Source organism: Achroia grisella, unplaced genomic scaffold (assembly GCF_030625045.1).
Source record: "Achroia grisella isolate CSIRO2021 unplaced genomic scaffold, CSIRO_AGI_Agris_v1 utg1111, whole genome shotgun sequence".
NCBI classification, from domain to species: Eukaryota; Metazoa; Arthropoda; class Insecta; order Lepidoptera; family Pyralidae; genus Achroia; species Achroia grisella.
In genome coordinates this window covers 161,502-182,824 of record NW_026712581.1, presented here as the reverse complement: position 1 = coordinate 182,824, position 21,323 = coordinate 161,502, and the positions used below count along the sequence as shown (strand labels likewise).

At 31.1% G+C, this 21,323-nt stretch overlaps 3 protein-coding genes across 3 annotated transcripts; 2 read left to right on the top strand and 1 right to left on the bottom strand.

Annotated features, from left to right (window-relative positions):
- The first annotated feature begins 312 nt into the window (after positions 1-312).
- Positions 313-4,301, top strand: LOC131849493 (uncharacterized). Its single transcript, XM_059199576.1, has 5 exons — positions 313-814; positions 1,140-1,293; positions 2,201-2,301; positions 3,717-3,840; positions 4,057-4,301. Exons 1-5 carry the CDS (start codon positions 569-571, stop codon positions 4,158-4,160), a joined length of 729 nt encoding a protein of 242 aa, XP_059055559.1. The 5' UTR covers positions 313-568; the 3' UTR covers positions 4,161-4,301.
- Positions 4,302-6,173: 1,872 nt separating this feature from the next.
- On the bottom strand, positions 6,174-11,587 carry LOC131849482 (integrator complex subunit 3). Its single transcript, XM_059199566.1, has 5 exons — positions 11,433-11,587; positions 8,646-11,258; positions 7,924-8,049; positions 7,287-7,415; positions 6,174-6,881 (listed from the first exon to the last, which is right to left on the bottom strand). The coding sequence occupies exons 1-5, from the start codon at positions 11,505-11,507 to the stop codon at positions 6,816-6,818; spliced, it is 3,009 nt and encodes a 1,002-aa protein (XP_059055549.1). The 5' UTR covers positions 11,508-11,587; the 3' UTR covers positions 6,174-6,815.
- A 1,020-nt stretch (positions 11,588-12,607) lies between these two features.
- LOC131849604 (myelin expression factor 2) lies at positions 12,608-20,299 on the top strand. The gene is made up of 12 exons (XM_059199715.1): positions 12,608-12,760; positions 12,943-13,136; positions 13,994-14,156; positions 14,299-14,386; positions 15,116-15,233; positions 15,786-15,932; positions 16,388-16,729; positions 17,031-17,250; positions 17,892-18,001; positions 18,463-18,598; positions 18,916-18,984; positions 20,074-20,299. The coding sequence occupies exons 2-11, from the start codon at positions 12,954-12,956 to the stop codon at positions 18,969-18,971; spliced, it is 1,563 nt and encodes a 520-aa protein (XP_059055698.1). The 5' UTR covers positions 12,608-12,760; positions 12,943-12,953; the 3' UTR covers positions 18,972-18,984; positions 20,074-20,299.
- The last annotated feature ends 1,024 nt before the right edge of the window (positions 20,300-21,323 follow it).

Below are 21,323 nucleotides of genomic sequence, written 5' to 3'. Positions count from 1 at the left end.
CTTGCGTCTTTTATTTCCTATAATAACATTAAACTTTAAAACCCATGATCACTAATTCCGAGTATATTCAAAATTTAACCCGTTCCTTTCCATTATCCCGTCTCGTTTCCTGTTTTTAGTGGCATAATAGGCAACACTAGCCTCTTGCCAAAGAAGAGAAAAATAAAAATAAAAATGACGTTGGCAATTGGCATTTTGTATTAATCCAGTTAGCAACACTCATTGGCACTTTATCTATTCAGTCCATAGTCTGACAGATTGCAGCACAGAACACTAATATGCTAGCGAATGCAGTCAGTCACGTCACAAAACAGTTTTATTCAGTGTCAAACTGTCAATTTAGTTAGTAATTCGGTATTATTTGATTTTATTATATTATATAGCTATTTTTAATATTTTAACCTTTCTCTGTATACTTATATTATAAAGACTACTACAAACAAATATGGAATGGTAGAAAATAAGTTATTATTTTAATAATAAAATATTTAATTACACTTATTCTAAGCGGAATACTTAGATATTAAATTACTTATTATTTGATAAAATTTTACAAAAGAATTGAATCATGGAGGATAATAAGAAAAGTAGCACCCCTACCAGTGTCGAAGACTTGAGAAACAAAGGAAATGATTGTGTTAAAGAAGGAAAGTTCATTGAGGCAGTCCTTCACTATACTCATGCAATTAAAATGGATCCTAACAATTACGTTTTATATAGCAACAGGTCATTTGCTTTTTTGAAATTGGATCAACATTATTTATCACTTCAGGATGCTAATGAGACAATAAGGTTACAACCACAATGGACTAAGGTAGAATATTCATTGTAATGACTAGCTTGTTACTTTTGTTTCATATAGTGTCATAAATCTTCTCACATATAGATACTTGTTTCAAAGACTACATCACTACATACAAACATAACTTTTTATTACACCTATATTGTACCTTACAGAATATAAAATGTAGAAAAAATAGTTAAGAAAATTTATAACATTTATTACTGTTTTTCTTACCATGTCTAACTTTTAAAAATAATAAGGCTGTATAGGCTGTTTAGCATTAAGGTAATAATGATGCTCATTATAGCCCAAACTTCTGGCAATAAAAACTAATTAAATAAATTCTGTTTTACAGGGATATTTTCGAAGAGCTGAAGTGGAATCAGCGAGTGGTTTATATGATGAGGCTATTATATCATATACAAGGGCCTTACAACTCGAACCACATAACCCTAAGTTGATAGAGTCTATTAAAAATATTACTGATATGCAAAAACGGAAACTAAAAGGTATGTTCCTTATTTGGTTAGAACTCAGCATTAATTAATTAATTAATTCAATTTTCTTATATATAAGCTATTTTTATCAGTTTTTCTATTACATAAATTTCAATATTACAATACTCAATTATCTTTTGTTTACATTTCTTTTGCACTGTCTTCTTTACTTATGATAAAATGTTGACTAGGTAAAAATGATTAGTTTGTCTGGTTATCTGTGTGTATGTTAAGGTAAAATAATAATGTTTAAATAAATGTCATAAAAGCAACATAAATGGTTGTATACAATGAATGGTCTTCATGCTACATCACTTTTAATTAATATAAAAAATATAATTGTGACACTGGATTGCATCATCTAGTCCCAATCTAAGCAGAGTTTGTGTTACTAGACAACAGATGGATATACTTAGTTTTTTGTAACTACATATTATATAGGTATAAAATAAAAAACATAAATATGTAAAACACCCAAATCAATACAAACAGTCAATAGCTGTGAATTCAAATGTCTGTACCATGTGAGGAATAAAAATCTGTTACTATACATATATATAGAAGTAAAGTGGTGTGCTAAGTTATTAACTAATACAGACTCTTAAACGCAAGCCTTTAATAGTCTCATAAGAACTAACACCTAATAAAAACCATGTTTACTTATTACCATATTTAGTCACATTTTTTTAATTATGAAAGCAGCTATGAATTTTTAGTTCTTTACAGTTCAAATATTAGACAGATTAGAACTATTTTTTTAAATGAGAACTATTTTTAAATTTTTTATTCATACTTCTGTTTTAAAGTCCATGTAAATATGTTTATTGCTTTTTTTCGATTACCAGATTCAACTAGAGTGAAGTAATGTTTATGAAAAAGAAAAGAATAGAAAGTTTATGCAATCTGTTTCTCTTTATAGATAATCAAAACATTATATGGATTTGCACATGCCTGGGTTTGGCTATGGGTATAGGTATTGTTTTATTAGACTACACTTTAACTGCAAATCCAACATTGATTGTAAGTACTCTAATTCATTATTATTAGATCAATAATTGTATGTGATGTTTATCTATTACTAGTTATTACCCATGTCTATGTCGACATGGAGTATTTTTTATTGAAATAAATAAAATGTCTAAAATAAAAGTAGTCAAAATTATTCCTTATAGCATTAGCGATCTGGAAGTGAAAGCTCCAACAAAGTCGGTCCAGCCCTTTCAGAGATTAGCAAGAGCAAACATAAGCATTTGTTATATTAAGCATATATTTTTTTTATATATAAGTATCATACAGCATATATAGGTTATGGGCGACGTGATTAACGGGGCATTATTAATAAGGACTGTCCATTATTAATAATGTCCAAAAGCGATGGGCGAAATGATAAATTTATCACTTTGATCGGCAATTATTAATAATGCCCGACGGCCCGTGGTCCATGTATTACATGGACCACGGGCCGTCGGGCATTATTCAGTCATTATTTATATTATGTCAGTGTATGAAATATAATACCTTGAATTTATCACTTGGACCGGGCAGTATGAATAATTCCGGTTAGGTTAGGTTTATGCTATTACATTTTTAACTGTTTAAATTTTAACTGCCATGTTCAATAGTTTATTTTTTATTGACTTTCATGAAATTAAGTTTAATTTCATTTAATAAATAAAAATACTACAGTTCACCTATTTTATTACTTTGCCCAAAATAGGATGGACACTATTCATAATGGCCGGGAAAAGTGTTTAATCATTCATCTGTTTTAATCAAATTGTCCAATTGAGTCCGACATTATGAATACAGACCGGCCATTATTAATAGTGCCCTGACTTATCAAATTGCCCCTAACATATACATTCATATGTATTTAGTGAAAAGTTTTCATTTTATTTATTTGTATAACGATTATTATCTAATATCCATGGAATATTACAATTGACAGTGACCTGGTTTAATTTGGATACTTTAATAAATTAATGATGAATGGTAGTAGCTAGGTACGTCTTCTCTCCTTTACCCAAGTGTTGTAATAGAATATTTTTGATGAGGGCAGAATAAATACATATATGGCTTGTCATATATTATGTTAATATTTGCCATTTTTAACTCCTTCCCTCCCTCTCCCATAACTTAATACAGTAAAATCTCTTTTCGTTCTCCTTAATTCGCGGGGTATGTGTTCCATAAATATGCCGCGAAATAAATATAATAATATGTAATTTATGTTGTTTTTAATATAAATATTATGCGGTGCAAAAAAAAAACAAATATACATATATATGATTAACGAATTTTTGCCGCAAATATAGGAATTGGGTCGCAATGTTTTAATTCGCAAATGAAGGAAGCGCGAATAAGGAACTTTTACTGTATTAGCATTTATTAATTGTTTAAATTATAGATTTTAAATAAATAAATAATTCTTTCAGCACCCACTCAGCATGGTAGTATTCGCATTTGCCCTCGCAGCTATAGGGTGGGCAATAGGTAAATCCGTCACTTTGATGACAGCGTGGAGCGCCGGTAAATCTCTACAACCACCTGAGGACTTAGGTATGCATAATTCATAATTCTTCATTTTAGATTTTAAATTGTTAATTTATTAACCTATCTAAAAATCATTGAGCAAATTATTTTAGACAGAGGTCTTGGTAAAATTACATAATATTAGATAACTGATAGTCACAGTTATCTATTTTCACGTCTGGACCTTTGTCTTGCCGAAAGAACTAACTATTTAATACACAATTAAATCTACTATCGTTTCAGGTGTAAATGGCGTTTCTGAAGAAAAAGATACTACTTTACCCGAAAAAAAGACTAAATACAGCAAAGCGCAAGCAAGACAGAGATATAAGCAAGGAAAACTTTAGCTTTATTTAAATGTATTCTATTTTTTAATTCATTGCATTACGTGAAATTATGTAAGTAACTCGGGATACATTTACGCAATAATTACTGTGACGTGTTCATGTTTAGTGGAAATGAAATGTCATTAATTTGAAATATATGAGAGTTATGTCCAGCAGTGGACGTCTTCCGGGCTGCGATGATGATGATGATGATTATCAATTTACACTATAGAGAAGTTAAAACTTCGCTTTACATTATTCTAATTGGATTAATTTTGTATATCCAGGAATTCTAATAGGTCACTGACTGCATAACGGACTTTTCTGTTTTTTTTTTATCACGGAGATAAATTTGACATTACCTATGTTGCCAGCTTATTACGATTCTTAAATAGTATTGAGGCATTATTGGAAATTAATATTAATTACTTATAATTAATATCAATTATTTTATTAAATTATACCTTACTATCAAATAATATGTGGGTGTTTATTTAAAGTGCAATAATATAAAATGAATAAACTATTGATATTATTGAATATAATATTGTTGTATCAAAATATATTTCAGAATTCACACACTACCTGCCTCTTGTATAATATAAATTAGTATGTATATTTTATAAAACATTTAAAAACAGACTGTAGTATAGAGTCATGGGCGGCATATACTTAATCATTCATGTATATACAGGAAGTACAGCGAGTTTTAGCCCTATATTCATTCCATTTCATTTTTATACGTAACTTTAACGTTCTTTGAAACATAATCAAGACTAAAGATAGTATTGTCAGTTAGTACTTTAATGAACGAATATTCAATTAAATTCAATACGGACTCAATTAAATGTCGTTTAATAAGAATTTGTGATTTTATTAGACCGACATTATTTATTATGTAAGTACCTAGCTGCTAATCATTTTCAATTGTAACTCGATAAAATCGGTTTACGATTATGAAAGTTACACTTACAAGCTAATTTTATAGTTCGCTATTACAACTGTGAAATGCTCCAATATTGCTTAAAAGGACCTTCATCTGCGTATGTATGTATGTTTCATCTTCAGACAATGAATACACTACGGTCTGATCCTCGAATAGTCAATACCAGGCTTTCAAACTATCTGAACTAGTGAGGCAAAACACGTGTCGCAGTATGGGTGTAGATATAATAACGGTCGACATGTGATGACTAGAAGAGAGTCAGTTTTTCACACTGATAATTTTTGGTCTCATAAATGCTAAAGTTAGTTTCAGAATTGAACAAAATAATATAAAAACATTAATTCATAAAATGATTCGGTAAGATATATTCCTTCAATTTATATACATAATGCTATTATATCTAAGGGACAAAATAACGGCAACAAAGGATACTTAGTCTCTCGTCAGCATAAACTATAATTAGCGTTGTAGGAATAATTTTGGAAGATACTGATTTTTGTGTTGTGACCCTTGTGAACAGCGTCGAAATTTGTAAATGTTAATATTAAATATTTTATTCCCTTACCTCTCTCCGTTGTAAATATCAATATTGCTTTTATGTCAATTTATTGTCGACATGCGATAGTCGAGTACAATATTAAATTATTTGAAAAATCTATAGACGCGTTCAAAATCAAATCGGAGAGTTGTTAAAATAATAAAATACACACATAGAGACAATTCAGAAACAGAATTTTTTTATTGCGGAGTTAATAATGAATAGGTTTACAACTAAGAATAAATTTAGTAATAACAATATTTACTCGATTGTCCTTTTTAGCATTTTTTATTAAGCACTATACAAAATATTGTTATTAGATTATAAATCAAATGAGTCATATCACATCACTAAGTTACCTTGTCCGATTTTATGCAGTCATTTTGTTAATATATCTGTTTTGTACGTATTACAGAATTATTCTGTGTCGATTATTGAAATAATTAAAACGACCCGTTTGTCTTTACTAAAACAAAATTAAAAATATAATATCTGCAAATTGTTTTACTTTTATAGAATAACCCAAGCTGTGCAAAATGAAACTACGAACAAAGGGGAAATACTTTATTGATCTTAGTGTAAAATGTATTTCAAAATCGCAATATCCTTTGAATAAAATTCTTGGTCATCTTATACTTAACATAAGTCGACACGATAATCGGAATTAAAAAAACTGTACAACAATAAGGTACCTAACTTTACACATAAAATCTACTGTGCTAAAATTTACAGTGCATGACCAGTGACAACGTTCATTGTTATCCTAATTGGCAAAAGAAATTGCACAAAACCAATCTATAGCGCTTTAATAGAAATAATATTTCCAGTTATTTATATTATACTAGCTAAATTACATATGCGCAATGCACAGAGTCACATACATTGTACAAAGTAGCAGTTTGGTTTTGTACATTAAGTGGTCACGTCATGCGGAATAATGGATCTACTTCTTACTTAATATACAGTGCATAAAAATATTAAATTACAGCAATATTATCATGTTAAGGGGCGGTTACAACATAACATTTACAGATGAGTCACGAAATCAGGTTCCATTCTTGGAATTGGACCTGGTCTGTGTAATAATATAAGGTAACAAACAATTATTCTGTATTTTACAATACTAATATTTATTGTATTGTTGAGTTGCACTTTGGTGTCTAAAATTACCATTCTTTCTACGCGAGATATGTCAATCACTATCGGAAATAGCCTTCTTTCGACGTTTTGCTTGTTTAGGCTTGACAATTTCATCCTCCTGGAAAATAAGTACATTTCCAATTAATCATTCTTGTTGTTCTAATCTTAATTAATATTATAAATGCGAAAGTTTCTGAGTACGGATGTTTGTTACTCTTTCACGCAAAAACTACTGTGCGGATTTTGATGAAACTTTAAAGCAATATAGCTTATGCATCTGAATAACACATAGGCTATATTTTTTTATTGAAATTTAACTCGTGTGAAACCGCGAGCACTGCTAGTTATGACATAATTACATAAGACATGTTTACATGCCTGTCAAATACAGGCATGTAAACTTAAAAGCCCTTATTTAACATTATTAACAACATTCTTAATTTGGAAAAAAAAAACTAATTTTTATTAATGAATGGTTAACTGAACTAAAAAACGATAGACATATATATATATGGATGCATACCTCACTGTCTTCATTAGATGAATGCAAGTTTTGATTGATAGGCATCGAATTTAAAATTAATTTTCTAGCTCGCCTTGATATTGGTAATTCATCTTCCAAAGCAAGACAGAATAAATCACTATATTGTCTCTGAAAATTAAAATACTTCATATGCATTTAAAATACCTACTATATCTTAAAGTTATAAAACATGTTTTAAAGATAAATCGTAAATACAATATGGTATCATCGAATCTATAACAAAATATCAATAATATATGCAAGCAACGTATTTATTGCGTAAGTAACATATTTACTAAACACAAACAATATTTAAAATAGCTGGCAGCTTAATTGGGTAATTGATATATGATGCAGAAGGTAAGTTTGTGATTTAACTGTGTATGTCTATATCAAGCCCGGCTACAAGTGCCTCACTTGTAAACTCCATGTGTATGTGTATACACATAGTAATTTATTGCGTGATGTTTTTATGATTATTCTTGTGTATACTAAATAACTGATTGTAACCAATATTTTTATTATAATTATATTGTATTCGCCGTTTTCTCTTAAGGGTAGACAGATCACAGAATTCCGTTTGCTGCTTTTGTGACTCATTCTAGATTTATTTTAATATATTTGAATAAAGACTTACCCTTATATTATCATTACTATTCGATTGAGCTTGTTGCAGTGCTTTCTGCATACATTGCATGTTGAAAATTGACATGTCAGCTTGTTCTACACAACATACCCTCAGTTGTTCCAAGTGGCCCAGTACCTAGTGGATAAATAAGTATTAAAATTACATATTTAACAAATCGAACTAAAAAGAGGTCTTATATATCTTAAAGGTATTGTATATTTGTTGTGTGCAATATATAAACTAACAATTTACAGTGTCTTTTTATCCTTAATATTGAGTTGATTTATATGGTTTTTTTAGACAGTCTCTATGAGTTTAGCATACTGCCTTCCAATGGATTGTATTTCTATCAACTGTCTAGTACCCGTAACATCATCGTAAGATCTGCTTAACTTGAGACTAAATGGTGCTTTATTAATTCTACTATTACAGGTATTCGGAAAGAAGATCTGACCAATGTCACAGACCAATCACTACTAGTTCTGGCTTGAAATAAAATCCTAAATAAAACTTGGGTTAATTTTTTATGCAGTATATATATACCTATATTTTGAATGAGTCCTATTAAAAAAATTGCCTAAATAGACTAGGGATCTCAAAAAAATCTTATCTCATCAATTAAAAAAGAAATATTTTTATATTAAGTTATTATTAATACCTAATTCATATATTGATTTGGTATGTTTTAAATAATATCTGTAGAAATAAGTAATGCAGATGAGTATATTTACCAGTTCAGCAGAAGGAGGAGCGTTTGGTGGTATGTTGTGTTTGCTTGGGCGTTTTCTTTTGTTAGGGCTTGTGCCTGGATATCGCGTATTCAGCAAGACTGATACTAAATCGCCTACTTTATCTTCATAGTCCTGACACCAATACATTACTGTGGATACTACAAAAGTGTCATCTTCGTCTATGGATCTACAGAACAACTGTCGCAAAACATCGGTGGTGGGCTTTTCTTGCTTCAGCATAAGTAACACTGATGTTAGAGCCTCAGCATGGTCTTTATAGGACAGCTTAGGTATTATTGGTAAAACATCTTCAACTGAAATATCGTGTGCAGTTAAAAGTTGCCAAAGACAATACTGCTCAAACGTCTCCCACTCAAGACTGGTAGACAGCATACTTGTAAAGTCGTCAGACTTGAACATCATTAAATTCCCTTGCAACGTAAGACAAACCAACCGTTGTAATTGGGCAGCATCTAATGTAGAAACTACAGCATGTAACAGTCTTATATGATTTTGTGCTTGATCTTTGAATTCTCGGTAGACATCAGGTATCAACCAAACGAGAACATTAGCATCACATTCCTGACATTTTTCAAAATCGTCTGCTAAACTGTCGCCTAATTTTAGTTCCAAATAACTACAATACTCGCTATACATTTCTGATTTGAATTTCACTTCTCGTCTTCGTCCTAAGTCACGTTCGCCACGACATTCACGTTCATAGCATACTCTTAAATAAAACAACAAATATAATCCTACAGAGGGAAATGAATTCTGACTATGAATTTCTTTTAAAGTTTCCAGTATAAGCTTTCGTTTTGCCTCAGTCCATTCTCCAGTCACAGAAAGATATGGGAACATGGAAAACAGTGGCGAATTCATTGCAGAATCAAGTTCTGCTGGGGTAGGACAGCGACTGATTCGTAAAGGAGGTGCATCTTGTATTGCAGCAGCGAAGAGGTCAGCAAGTGCAGTTGGCGTTGGCATTGGAGAACTACAGGCATTAAGTAGAGTGGTGGCAGCACTAGATGATCGTTCATCTAAAAGTGTCTCAGCTAATGGTCTTAACATTAGAGGCATTGCGGCAGCTAATTCTGGACGCTCACGTGCACGGACTTCAGACAATGGCAAGTCATCATCATCAGTATCTTCTGCTATATTTGTAGGAGTTTCATCTTCGTCATCTGAAAATGCAGGTTCGTCTGGACCCCCTCTTGGTATGGGACCTCCTTCTTCACTACCCTCTTCTCGAGTTCCTGATACACCTTCACCATTACCATTGCTGCAAAATTCTTTGAAAGTTTCTCTTACAGTTGTTCGCAATTCCCTGTCTAATTTGGGTGAGTCAAACAAAGGTTGTAAATTAGGCAGCACTCTTTTTTCAATTATTTGTTGTAGTGAATTAAATATTCCTTGCTTCACTTTGTCAGCATATGGAGGATAAAAATTTGGAATGATTCGACATAAAAAGTCCAATAATGTTGCTGTTACAGCTGGATGTGATCTCATTGAATGATGCATGACAAGAATAGCAGGTTCAATGTTCATTATATTGTCCTTTTCAGGATCATAGAATAACCAATCATAAAATAGAGCAAGTTTAGCATTTGATGCAGCTACATTTGATGTACAAGTTGTGAGAAGCCATCCTATGACAGCCCACCTTGGAATGATATCGGAACAAAGTAGTTCATTTGTAGGATGTATAACACCAACAATGAATCTTATCATGTCACTTCTGAGGGATTGTGATTCTGGAGTGGCAAGATATTGTCTTTGAAACCACTCCTGATATTTTTTATGATGGCCAAACCTTACTTGAGATGTTAGAAAGACTAGTTTCCTTTCCATGTCAGGTGTTAGTCTAGACTGTAAATATCTACGAGATGTTCTTGATTGTAACAATTGCAAGGCATTTGTAAAAGTTGGACATAATGTTTTAGGGTTCATCAAAATATCTTGCCAAAGTTGACTGAATTCTGGTATACGAGCAACATTCTGGAGTAAACGGACCAAATCCCTACCAAGGTTTAACACATCTGCAAAACGTTCCCTTATTAGAGTAATGACGAAATTCACTTCTTTCTGTCTTAAACTCATTAATTGTGGTATATTATGATCTTCAATTAATCTTAAGTATGTATACACCACCATGCAAATAAGTACTGGGAATTTATCTAACCATACCCGATTTTCAATATATATATCCAAAAGAGATTCTACTAAGATTATATTTTTTGGTGAATTGTCACCTCCTGATGCATATCTCATCAGATTCCAACAGACACTGTCTACTCCAGTGACAGCATTTCTTATCATTTCCTTTATCAACCAAAGAAGCTGATTGCGAGTAGTGTCTTGAAATTTCAAATACCTGTCTAGAATCAAATTAGATAGGTTATTTAGTACACATAATAAACCATCTCTAGTGATTAGAGTAAGGTCCCTGTAGCATTTGGTAGCATTATGGGGTTCAGTGAGGATGGACATCAGCATTCCTAGTGACACCTCTTCATGATTCTTGCAGACGGCATTATTTAATGCGTCATGAGCTTCTTTCTCACTACAATCAGCTACCAAGGACTGAAAGTAATTGTAGGCTCTTTCGTATCTCTGAAAACGTAAAAGTGAAATATAAAGATAACAGGAAAATTTGTCAAACACTATATAAATTGAATTTCGCGCCAAGTATACAACAGCGCCACTGTCGTCAATATCAGAAAGTCTAGTTGTACATGGCTGACTAAACGATTCTTTGTTGGGAAACTGCGAAATTGAACACTGTACCTCCTCTATATCATCCTTGTTTTCTATGGCGGTGCACACAAATAATTTCGGTGAATTAGATTTACTCTGCTCCATAATTTGTGATGTATTAAAACTACTTAATATAATAAAATTGTAACGGAGGCCGCCTCCTGCATGGCTATCGTAGGCGAAAAATATTTATGAAGCAATACAATCAAACTCATGAATGTGTGCGTGTGTCACCGTGGAGCAAACAAAAGTTGAAACTTGCCGATAGATAGCGCTTGATACGTATTTAAAAACGTTCCATTTAACGTAAATCTGTTTTTATAACAGATTAATACGTATTTTATATATATTTCATTTTTAAAAAGATAAGTAGATAGATACCGTTTTAATAGTACTGAAAATTATTTATGCTATAACTTTATTATTACATTACGAGTAATGCTTATTTCAGTTCGTATTTATGTGAATTGTGAACGTATTACATAAGTATTGGCATTACGGTTGTAGGATAGAAAACAAGTTAGTACGCTTTATACCACTTTATACATTAATGGCTATTAACAGGAAATAATTTTCTATACTTGTTATTTTAACTTCTTTTCATTAAGGCAACATTACTTGGTTTAAATAATTCTATATTTAAAGTTTGGTTAAATATTCCATAAACTTTTATTATATATAGTACATCACATACATTTTAAGCGCACAAAATATGTGATAGATTTTCAAAATATTTTTTACATTTATATTACTTGTGTTATAAAATCGTGGCGTCACCTTCGGAGTTTCGAATGAGTTTCGCTAAACAGCGAACCTTTTTCTCATATTCTCGTATTAATGTAGTCATATTTTTATACCTATATTAATAGAAATAATACTGTTGATATAGGTACAATATACACATATGTACTGTTTATCTTTATGGTTAAAGTATTTACGCATTACAACAAACCGTACATCCATAGCGATAGTATAAAATTATCGATGTTAGTAAAGCAGATTATGATATCGATTCCAACTTTAATCTAGTGTGATAAATATTAATGTAATAAAACACGATCTAGGGAGAACATAGTTTTCGTTGATTTGGTTGCTTGGTTTACCAATGTTATTATTTCTTAAGGCGCTAATAGAATCAGTGTTCGAAACATCGATGTCTAACAAATATCGATAACAATAAATTAATATTGAGCATCCCTAACGCGCGCCATTTTGTATGCATGTACTCTACCAAACTACCAAACCAAATAAATTTAAACGTTTATTTGATTATATCAGATTATTTATTTTTTTACCGCTTTACACAATTTTATTGCGTGTACTTATTGTATCGTGTAACTGTAATTCTTTGTGAAACGGTAAGTTGTTTATTATTGTACCTATAATAAAGATTTGAACTGAAAATAAATTTTTGGATGCCGGTATTAGCAATGAAAAGAGATTGATATGAAGATCCATGTTAATTTCTATTTAATTTTAATCAATAATAAGTCCTAATTTTATACTAACAATGAATATGAATCTACATTTTGTTTTGTAGGTTAATTTCTAATGGATAATCAAAGAGAAAAGGAACGCGATAGATCTAGACGCGGCGATAGGCCTTCACGGTTTTCGGATGCAATTCGAGACCGCTCAAACGACCGGGATCACCCAAATGGAAAACGAGTGTTTGTTTCTAACATTCCCTATGAATTTCGTTGGACAGAATTGAAAGATTTGTTTAAAGAAAAGGTTAATTTTTATAATTTTACTTTCATTTTCAATTGGAGTACTTGTCACCGTAATAAATTTGACAGAGTTTTTAATAAGTTGTATCCATAAAATAAAAACTCACAGCATGATCGATTTTATTTGTAAGTAGTATAATTAAAATTTGTTATTCCTAGCTATCTCCCATATATATTCTACGCTATCCAATCCCACGACAAATTATTTAAATTGAAAGTTAATTTGTAGTCTAGTCATGTAATTATATTATACTCTATGTTCACTAAAAAAAGAAAAAATATTCTATAATTAGCCCAGTTTTTCCCGATGAGTGGTATGTGAACAGGGATATGTGAAGTCGCATCAAGGGCTATGTGCGGGTATCAGTAAAACACACACACACTCACAAACTTTCACATTTATAATATTAGTATGATTGCTACAATAAGGGGTATGCAAGCTTTGATGTCTTTTTTGAAGTGATACACAGCAAAAACTATTTGGGAACCACATATTTTATATACATATGTATGTATATAAGTATGTGTGTATATATATAGGTGACAAACTTTTATCCCCTTAAGGGTAACATTTTTATAAATTTGAATGTCATATTTATTTAAGTTTAATTAACAGCCTAAAAATGTAGATTTCTAAATTTCTTAAGCTTTAAAAATAATACTTTCATAATATCCTTCATCTCCGTTATCAACACTTACAACCCTTTTTTCACATTGAAAAGAAGCCTATATCTTTTATCAAGACTATATGTGTACAAAATTTCATTTACATTAACATAGCTTTGGTGTGAAAGTGAGACAGACAAACAGTTCCTTTCACATTTATAATATTAGTATGGATATGAATGAACATTTTTACAGGTTGGTGATGTAGCTTATGTTGAGATATTCAATGATGAAAATGGAAAGCCAAGAGGGTGTGGTGTTGTTGAATTTACAAATTGTGAAGCAATGAAGAAAGCACTCTTTGTTATGCACAGATATGAATTAAATGGCAGAAAACTGGTTTTAAAAGAGCAAACAGGTAAAGACAGATTAGAAATAACTTATTGTCATTTAAAATGTTAGTCATTGGTTTTATAAACATTTTTATAATTGTATTATCATATTTCTAATGTGTTTTGAAAAAATTAACAATGTATTAAATATCACATTTGCGGGTGCAGAAAGGAATAGGTCAATATCTACGCGATCTGGAGGTGCAGGAGGCGGCGGTGGTGGTGGCGGCAGAAATCCCAGGGAAGATAAAGATGGGTAAGTCAGTTTTTTATTTAAATAGGTAACTGAACTTTATTTAAAGTCATAATAAAAATATATAAAATCATCACATTACTAGAAGGTGCAGCATATTATAGCTAATGAAAGATGCATTAGTGTGTGATGAAGTTATGATATCAATCAAAATTTTAAAAACAAAAGTTGTTTTATCACTTTAAACTTTAAAATCTTTATACATATAACAAGTGATTGCCCTGTCTGCATGACTCGAAATTAGATTTAGAATATGTGTGGAATGCTTTAAAATTATTAAGATATTTAATTTGATAATGGTTCTCCCTGTATCTGTCCAAATAAAGTTTACCACTTATTGTGTGATCAGTATGTAAAAGTTAGACTGGGTCTAGTAACATGTCCCTAAAACTAACATATAATTACAAACTTTTTTCGAATACTATAAAAGAGGAATATTCCCACATTTGATTATATCTCAAATAGATTATTCAGTATTTTCGAATGCTATCAATCATCTTCATTTTTCCATCATATTCAAAGAAGATTGTTATATTTTGACCATTTTATACAAAACCTTAATAAATTATACACATGAAGCTTCCTCAGGAACCAGTTCCTTGATGGTTGAAAACTAGATAGTAATATGTTCAGCTGTTATATATATTAGTTATTTTAGATTATCATCACATACTGACAGATATGCTTTTCCTTCCTTGTTTTTTAATATGTATAGATTTTATTTATTTGCAGATGGGGAATCAACAAGCCCAGAGAACCAGAGAATTTTAATACATATGGTCTCAGTCTACAGTTTCTGGATTCCATTAGTGTGCAGCCACCACTTGTAAAAAAAGTTTTTGTAGCAAATGTAAGTATGAAACTATGAAAAATCTTTACAAAATTATGCCTAAACCTTTTATAATTAGGAGGCCAAAACTGAACCCCTGCAATGTTGCGATGATGGTTCTTTATATAGTGCATATGCAATAGAAAAATGCATAATGATAAATTTCAAACTTTTGTAATTATTATACATACTAGCTGTTCCCGTGACTTCGTCTGCATGGAATTTATTTTGTTTTTCTAAAAAAAAAACGATTTTTCTATAATAAAAGTAGCCTAAGTTACTCCTTATTACATCAGCAGCCAGACTGACAAAAATTGTAAAAAATGTTATTTTGGTGTATGTACTGTATTTATATTCATGTAGTAAAAAACCGTTATTACAATATTACAAACAGACACTCCAATTTTATTTATATGTATAGATTATTTTTATTGTTAATGAGGTCTTAATATGTATCTTTCATGGTAAATGTAACATTACAAAAGCTATAAGTATGTGTCACTCATGTTTTTGTATGTACACTTCATTTATACATATTAAAAACCTTGTAATCCTATATACCTTAAATTTCAGCTGGATTATAAAGCTGACAGAGCTAAAATAAAGGAGGTATTTAAAATGGCTGGCAAAGTGCGAAATATTGACCTGGCTGTAGACAAAGATGGTAATAGCAGGGGATTTGCTGTTATTGAATATGATCATCCTGTTGAAGCTGTACAGGTATAGTATTTACACATTTTTTTGAGAACAGAAGCAATGGTTAGTGAGGTGTAGTAATAGATATACAAAGCATTCTCCATAGGCACCACATTTCGAGAACCATCTTTTAATAAAGTCACTAAATCATTCTAGATTATTGCAAAGACCAAGCTCTTCACAGGTGCAATATAGCTAGTGCAAAATAGCTTATTTTATCTACATCTAATGTTACTTTGGCATAGCTGTATAATAAAAATTCATGCTCCCTTCTATTTTCACAGGGACATTCATAGTTCCTGTTTATTTAACCATTATATATGTAATTTGGACTACTTCATAGCTTTCATGTCTATCTAATCAACATATTTGTATGGCCTCTGTTAGTTTAAGTATTTAGTTCATTCTATAAACGTAATAAGGCCGATTTTTATACATTAGGTTTAACTGATGTTTATTTTAATCTGTATTGTTTACAGGCAATATCAATGTTTGATAAACAAATGTTGTATGAGCGAAGGATGACAGTACGTATGGATCGGGGAGTATCTGATAAGACAGAATTTAGATTACCAGAGGGTTTAAAAGGCATTGGTTTGGGCTTAGGTCCCAATGGAGAACCTTTGAGAGATGTGGCTAGGAACTTGCCACAGAGTAATACTCCCAACAACTTAAGTCTAGCAAACACAAATAATACATTGAGTGCAAGTGTTTTGGGTGCTGTACCAGCTGCTGGAGTTGCTTTGAATGGTCTTGGAACAGGATTGTCAGCAAATACATTAAATGCTAATAGTGCTTTGGGTGGCAACTTAGGATTACAGGTATTTTTTTTTATTATATTTCAGTAAGTAGGTTACTGTTATTGTGTATGTTATGTGTGAAAGGTACACCATACAGAACTCTAATTATAATAAATGAATATTATAAATATCAATATAATAGATTTTGATATTGTAAAAAAAAGTATTAATTATAAAAAAATAGTATAATTCAGAACTTGCCTTTTTGGTAGTCAGTTGCAACCCAACTATTTATATGAAAACAATTTTCTTTGTATGTATTTCAACTATGGTTCTAGGATAGAGTTACATACAACATATTAATGAATTTTAAACATTTCAGGCTTTGGGCTTGACTGGATTAGGTGCTCTCCAAAACCAACTTTTGCAGCAAGGCTTAACTGCTAATGATCTAGCAACAGTTTTGACAGCACAAGCAAATGTCAACACAGCTAACTTAGGGTTAGGAAATGCAGATTTAGGAGGAAATGTTCTTGGAAACCCAGGCCTGTCAAATAATGTTTTAGGAAGTGGCCCTGCTATGGGCAGTGGACCTCTATCAGGTAAGCTTCAGACAATTCTTACTATTCATAATTATAAACTATTTAAGTGCAGGGATTGTTGCTAATGCATATATGCATGCAAAATGTAAGAATAACATTTAAAAAAGATTTTTGTTAACATAATTTTTGAATCTACATTAATATACCTGTCGGTAAACTATGTCTATCCATCACTAAAAGTAACTTCAACAGACACGTCGTTAGTCTTAATTATAAAAGGAAATAATTCAATTTATTGCACTTGTAATATATCACATTTAAGGGTCAATAATATTTAGTTGTATCCTATTTCTTTTCAGTTAAATAGCTCTTTAAACAATGGCCTGTGCGCGAGTTTGTAATAGTGTAATCCAAATTAATTTCTTGTTTGTTCTGTGTTTTAACACCTTAAACGCCGTATTTGACATGTAGAAACTTCTTCGTCGAGTCTGTCTTTATTTTTTGCTATAATCACAAAACCATTGAACGAATATTCATGCGGTATACATATATCACTAGAGTAATTCCTTACGACGAAGGTTTATATGTATAATATAATGTTCTACTACTACATGACGTCGAGATGAGAATCTACTTATAATTGAATGTATCATCGAATGAGTAGCTACTTATAATGTTGTTAATAATCATATTTATTTTAGGTTCAAATCGGCAGTTAGGTGTATCAGTTGGTGGCCAAGGATATGGTCGTGATCCTGTTGGGCAGTCTAATGTCAGAGATAAGCAGTCGGACATGGTTATGATCACAAATGTATGTAAACTATATTTTTCTTTGATATAATTCTTTATATGATTATTATCTTAATATATCTGGTCGAAATACCGCATTAAGAGCATAATATAGACTACAATATTTAGTTTATTTAGACTTCAATATTTAGTTCTATTGTATTTTATTTTTATTCAACTGGAATAACGAACAAGCTAACTGACACCTGAAAATAAGTCGCAACAATCGCCTATACACATGAACGGTATCATTGACATCATGTGATGTCCTCACTACCACTTAACTCTTAACATTCCAGAGATAAAATATTACGTCTGGACCTTGTCATTTCATTGCTAAGTGTTACCGGTATAGTAGTGAGTATAGTCACCATGAAGGTCATGATAAAAAATTTTGTATTATTCGATTTGTTAGTGAGTTGTACAATATAAAACTTTTAAAATAAAGTTGATTGTATTTCTTGTGCTTTTATTCTGTTTTAGTTGCCACCGACGGTTACTTGGCAGCTGATTCGTGAGAAGTTTAGTGAGTGTGGCGATGTGAAATTTGCAGAGATGACTGCTCCAGACACAGCTATTGTCCGCTTCCACAAAGAGTGGGATGCAGAGAGAGCCATTAGTATCCTTTTCAAATAGTAGGATAAACTATAGTCTTTATCTTCAGATGTAGTTTTGATTATTACTTTGTTGATAAATTTATATGTCATCGCATGTCTTCTATGAACTATAAATCTAATTATTTGATACAATTATTGATATTTGATCCATACTGATTTTGGCCATCACTAGACGAGCTAGTAATCTCTTCGTTTCTCTTGTGTAAGTTCTATTGAAGAGTACGCCAATAGACTTTCCGTACTGTGTTTTTTACATGTATTTACGTGAATTTTATACTATAATCTATATTTCGCAATATCCTTTAACTTAAACAACCAGAAATGTTCGACAGAACTCGCATTGATGGCAGAACCATCGACGTCCGTTTCTTTTAGAAAAATTAAGTTGGTGAGTTTCAATTATAGAAAAGTTAAAGATTTTGTTGGTTTATCTATGTTGTTAGCGATCTATGGGTTTTTTTTTGTTTTGCCAAATATGCGGAAATTCTGCGGATTGAGTTCGTTTCGACTTTTTCAATAGATGTTTGATAATATTCTTTGCCATGAGTAGATTTTTCCTATATACATTGTATATGTTGAACATATATATTATGATAGATATTGCCAGTGTTGTAATAGGGTCTAAGTTTGTGTTCGAATGATGGTCATCACACTTGTATAGTTTTATACACAAAAGAAGTACTTAACAGAGGATATAACAATTTTTATCTGAATTTCTAATGAATTGAAATAAGGTATTTGTTTATAAAGTGCTGACAATCTTGATATGAAATTTGCGATCAAAAGAATTTTTATATAGATCAGTGTCGGTATTTTTCACTGCTCCGTAACCCATAGTAACTAAGCGCCAGCCAACAGCACATACAATGAAGTTATGTCATACATTGATTTTATCCAAAACAGTGCTTCGATTTTTATTTTATCACCTTATAGGGTGTATTAATTTTTCTGAGTTATGAAGGTGGACGTTATTGTAAGAATGAATGTATTGTGTATGTATGCGAACTGGTCGTTAATGCAATATATATCTTAATAGTATCGATGGATTTTTATTTAGTAATATCTAATCGGAACAATAAAAAACTAAAAACTGTCAATCTCATTTGTTTTGTATATTTTGTTGTTTATATTGGCGTTGGGATCGCTTATTTGTCAGTAAATTATTATATAAAAATATTTAGCTATTTGATCTAAATATTTTTACAAAATAATTTTCGAAAGAAAGTATTTTTAAGAAAAGATTGATATGACTATGGAACTTTTATTAAGTTCTCTTGCGTATACACTTCTGATTAGGCATCAAAATCAAAATCAGATTGAAATACCGGAAATAGTAATCTTCCATAAATCCAGATTAGTAACCTTTATATTGAAAAATCTACTCATAACTCATTTGGTCATAAATAATACATTAACGCATATCTTTGGTATAGTTGTCCATAGTTCTAAAGTGAATTGTATATTTTTGTTTTTTCAGGAATATGTCATATTGAAGTCAATCTGTTGTGGGGTTTGTATAAAACTCGGATGCGGCTTAGTTAAATCTTCGTTTCAATTCTTGTTTGTTAGAAAGTATCCACTTTGGTTGACATTGATGTAATCTTATGAAATAAAAACTTGTATTTTAATTTCATTTAGTGTAATTGTCTTGATGATTGCTGTATTAGGTGTAATGATTAAACATAATAAATTTTATTAAAGAAGATTAAAAAGGTTTTTGAAGTTCGATTAGATCATGTGAAAGATGTTATTTTTATTGAAATTAACCCTGAAAGGCGTTGTGGTCATAAGACATAAATTCGACGGGAATTTATTCTGAGATATGTGTTGACATTTTAGGGTGTTGTGCTGTTGATACTACAGGTTACTTATTGACAAAAATTGGTAATTCGTATAAAAATAGTCTTTCTGAATTGCTTTATATCACCAACAATAAACGAAAATACATTACTCTCTGTCACTATGTGTACTAATAGTAATAGTTATGCGGAGCGATCTTTTGATTTTTGATTTTAATCTACGAAGGCGTACTTTTAAAACTCAACTTAAGGAAGGCAGAAATGCCGTTGAATTGTATGAATTATATTCATTCTCATTTTGTTATTGATCCAGATTTAAGTCAGTGTCTGTCTATAGTTACGTATATGTACATATACGTGTGCATAATGGGTTTACAGATATATGCGTATCGTAAAACGTAATGAAATTTTGTGGTGTTACAAACTAGAAGGTTAAGGAAGTTTCGTCGCTTGATAACTGTAATTGCATACCAATTTAAACTTCAAACAATGATCGGCGTCGGTGCCCCACATATCGTTTTGGTAAAGCATTTCCCGATTCATTTCTATAAGATTTGATAAAGTTAGGAAATGACAACTAATCGTCGTTGGAAGAAGGTGTCTTTTGAAGATCCAAATTCGCTCAATGATGACTTCACTTGCTACGATGTGTGTATGAAAAGATATCGATTTTTATGGTAAGTTTCCCTGTCATCGAACGGATTTTTTTGTTTTGTTGGGTTGCATGGGGTTTTCGGTGGTTATTAGTTTCATGTGGATGGAACAATGACTTGAAACCTGTTGTTTAGTATTTATTTGTATTATTATTATATGGTTTCATATACACGATATGAATCTTGAAAGTGCGTGGTCATCCAACTGAACACCGTTTTTTTTATAGAATTGTACTTTGAGACCGCAATGGCGATTGGAAGAGTTTTAGCGTCGA

Excerpts from the sequence above, each read along its gene's own strand:
- LOC131849493 (XM_059199576.1), top strand. The coding sequence starts at position 569 with ATGGAGGATAATAAGAAAAGTAGCACCCCTACCAGTGTCGAAGACTTG. Across the intron at positions 2,302-3,716 it reads CTGCAAATCCAACATTGATT|CACCCACTCAGCATGGTAGT; the intron begins GTAAGTACTCTA and ends TAATTCTTTCAG. Across the intron at positions 3,841-4,056 it reads ACAACCACCTGAGGACTTAG|GTGTAAATGGCGTTTCTGAA; the intron begins GTATGCATAATT and ends CTATCGTTTCAG.
- LOC131849604 (XM_059199715.1), top strand. The coding sequence starts at position 12,954 with ATGGATAATCAAAGAGAAAAGGAACGCGATAGATCTAGACGCGGCGAT. Across the intron at positions 13,137-13,993 it reads AAGATTTGTTTAAAGAAAAG|GTTGGTGATGTAGCTTATGT; the intron begins GTTAATTTTTAT and ends ACATTTTTACAG. Across the intron at positions 15,234-15,785 it reads AAAAAGTTTTTGTAGCAAAT|CTGGATTATAAAGCTGACAG; the intron begins GTAAGTATGAAA and ends CTTAAATTTCAG.
- LOC131849482 (XM_059199566.1), bottom strand. The coding sequence starts at position 11,507 with ATGGAGCAGAGTAAATCTAATTCACCGAAATTATTTGTGTGCACCGCC. Across the intron at positions 7,416-7,923 it reads ATAGTAATGATAATATAAGG|AGACAATATAGTGATTTATT; the intron begins GTAAGTCTTTAT and ends TTTAATTTTCAG. Across the intron at positions 6,882-7,286 it reads CATCTAATGAAGACAGTGAG|GAGGATGAAATTGTCAAGCC; the intron begins GTATGCATCCAT and ends CTTATTTTCCAG.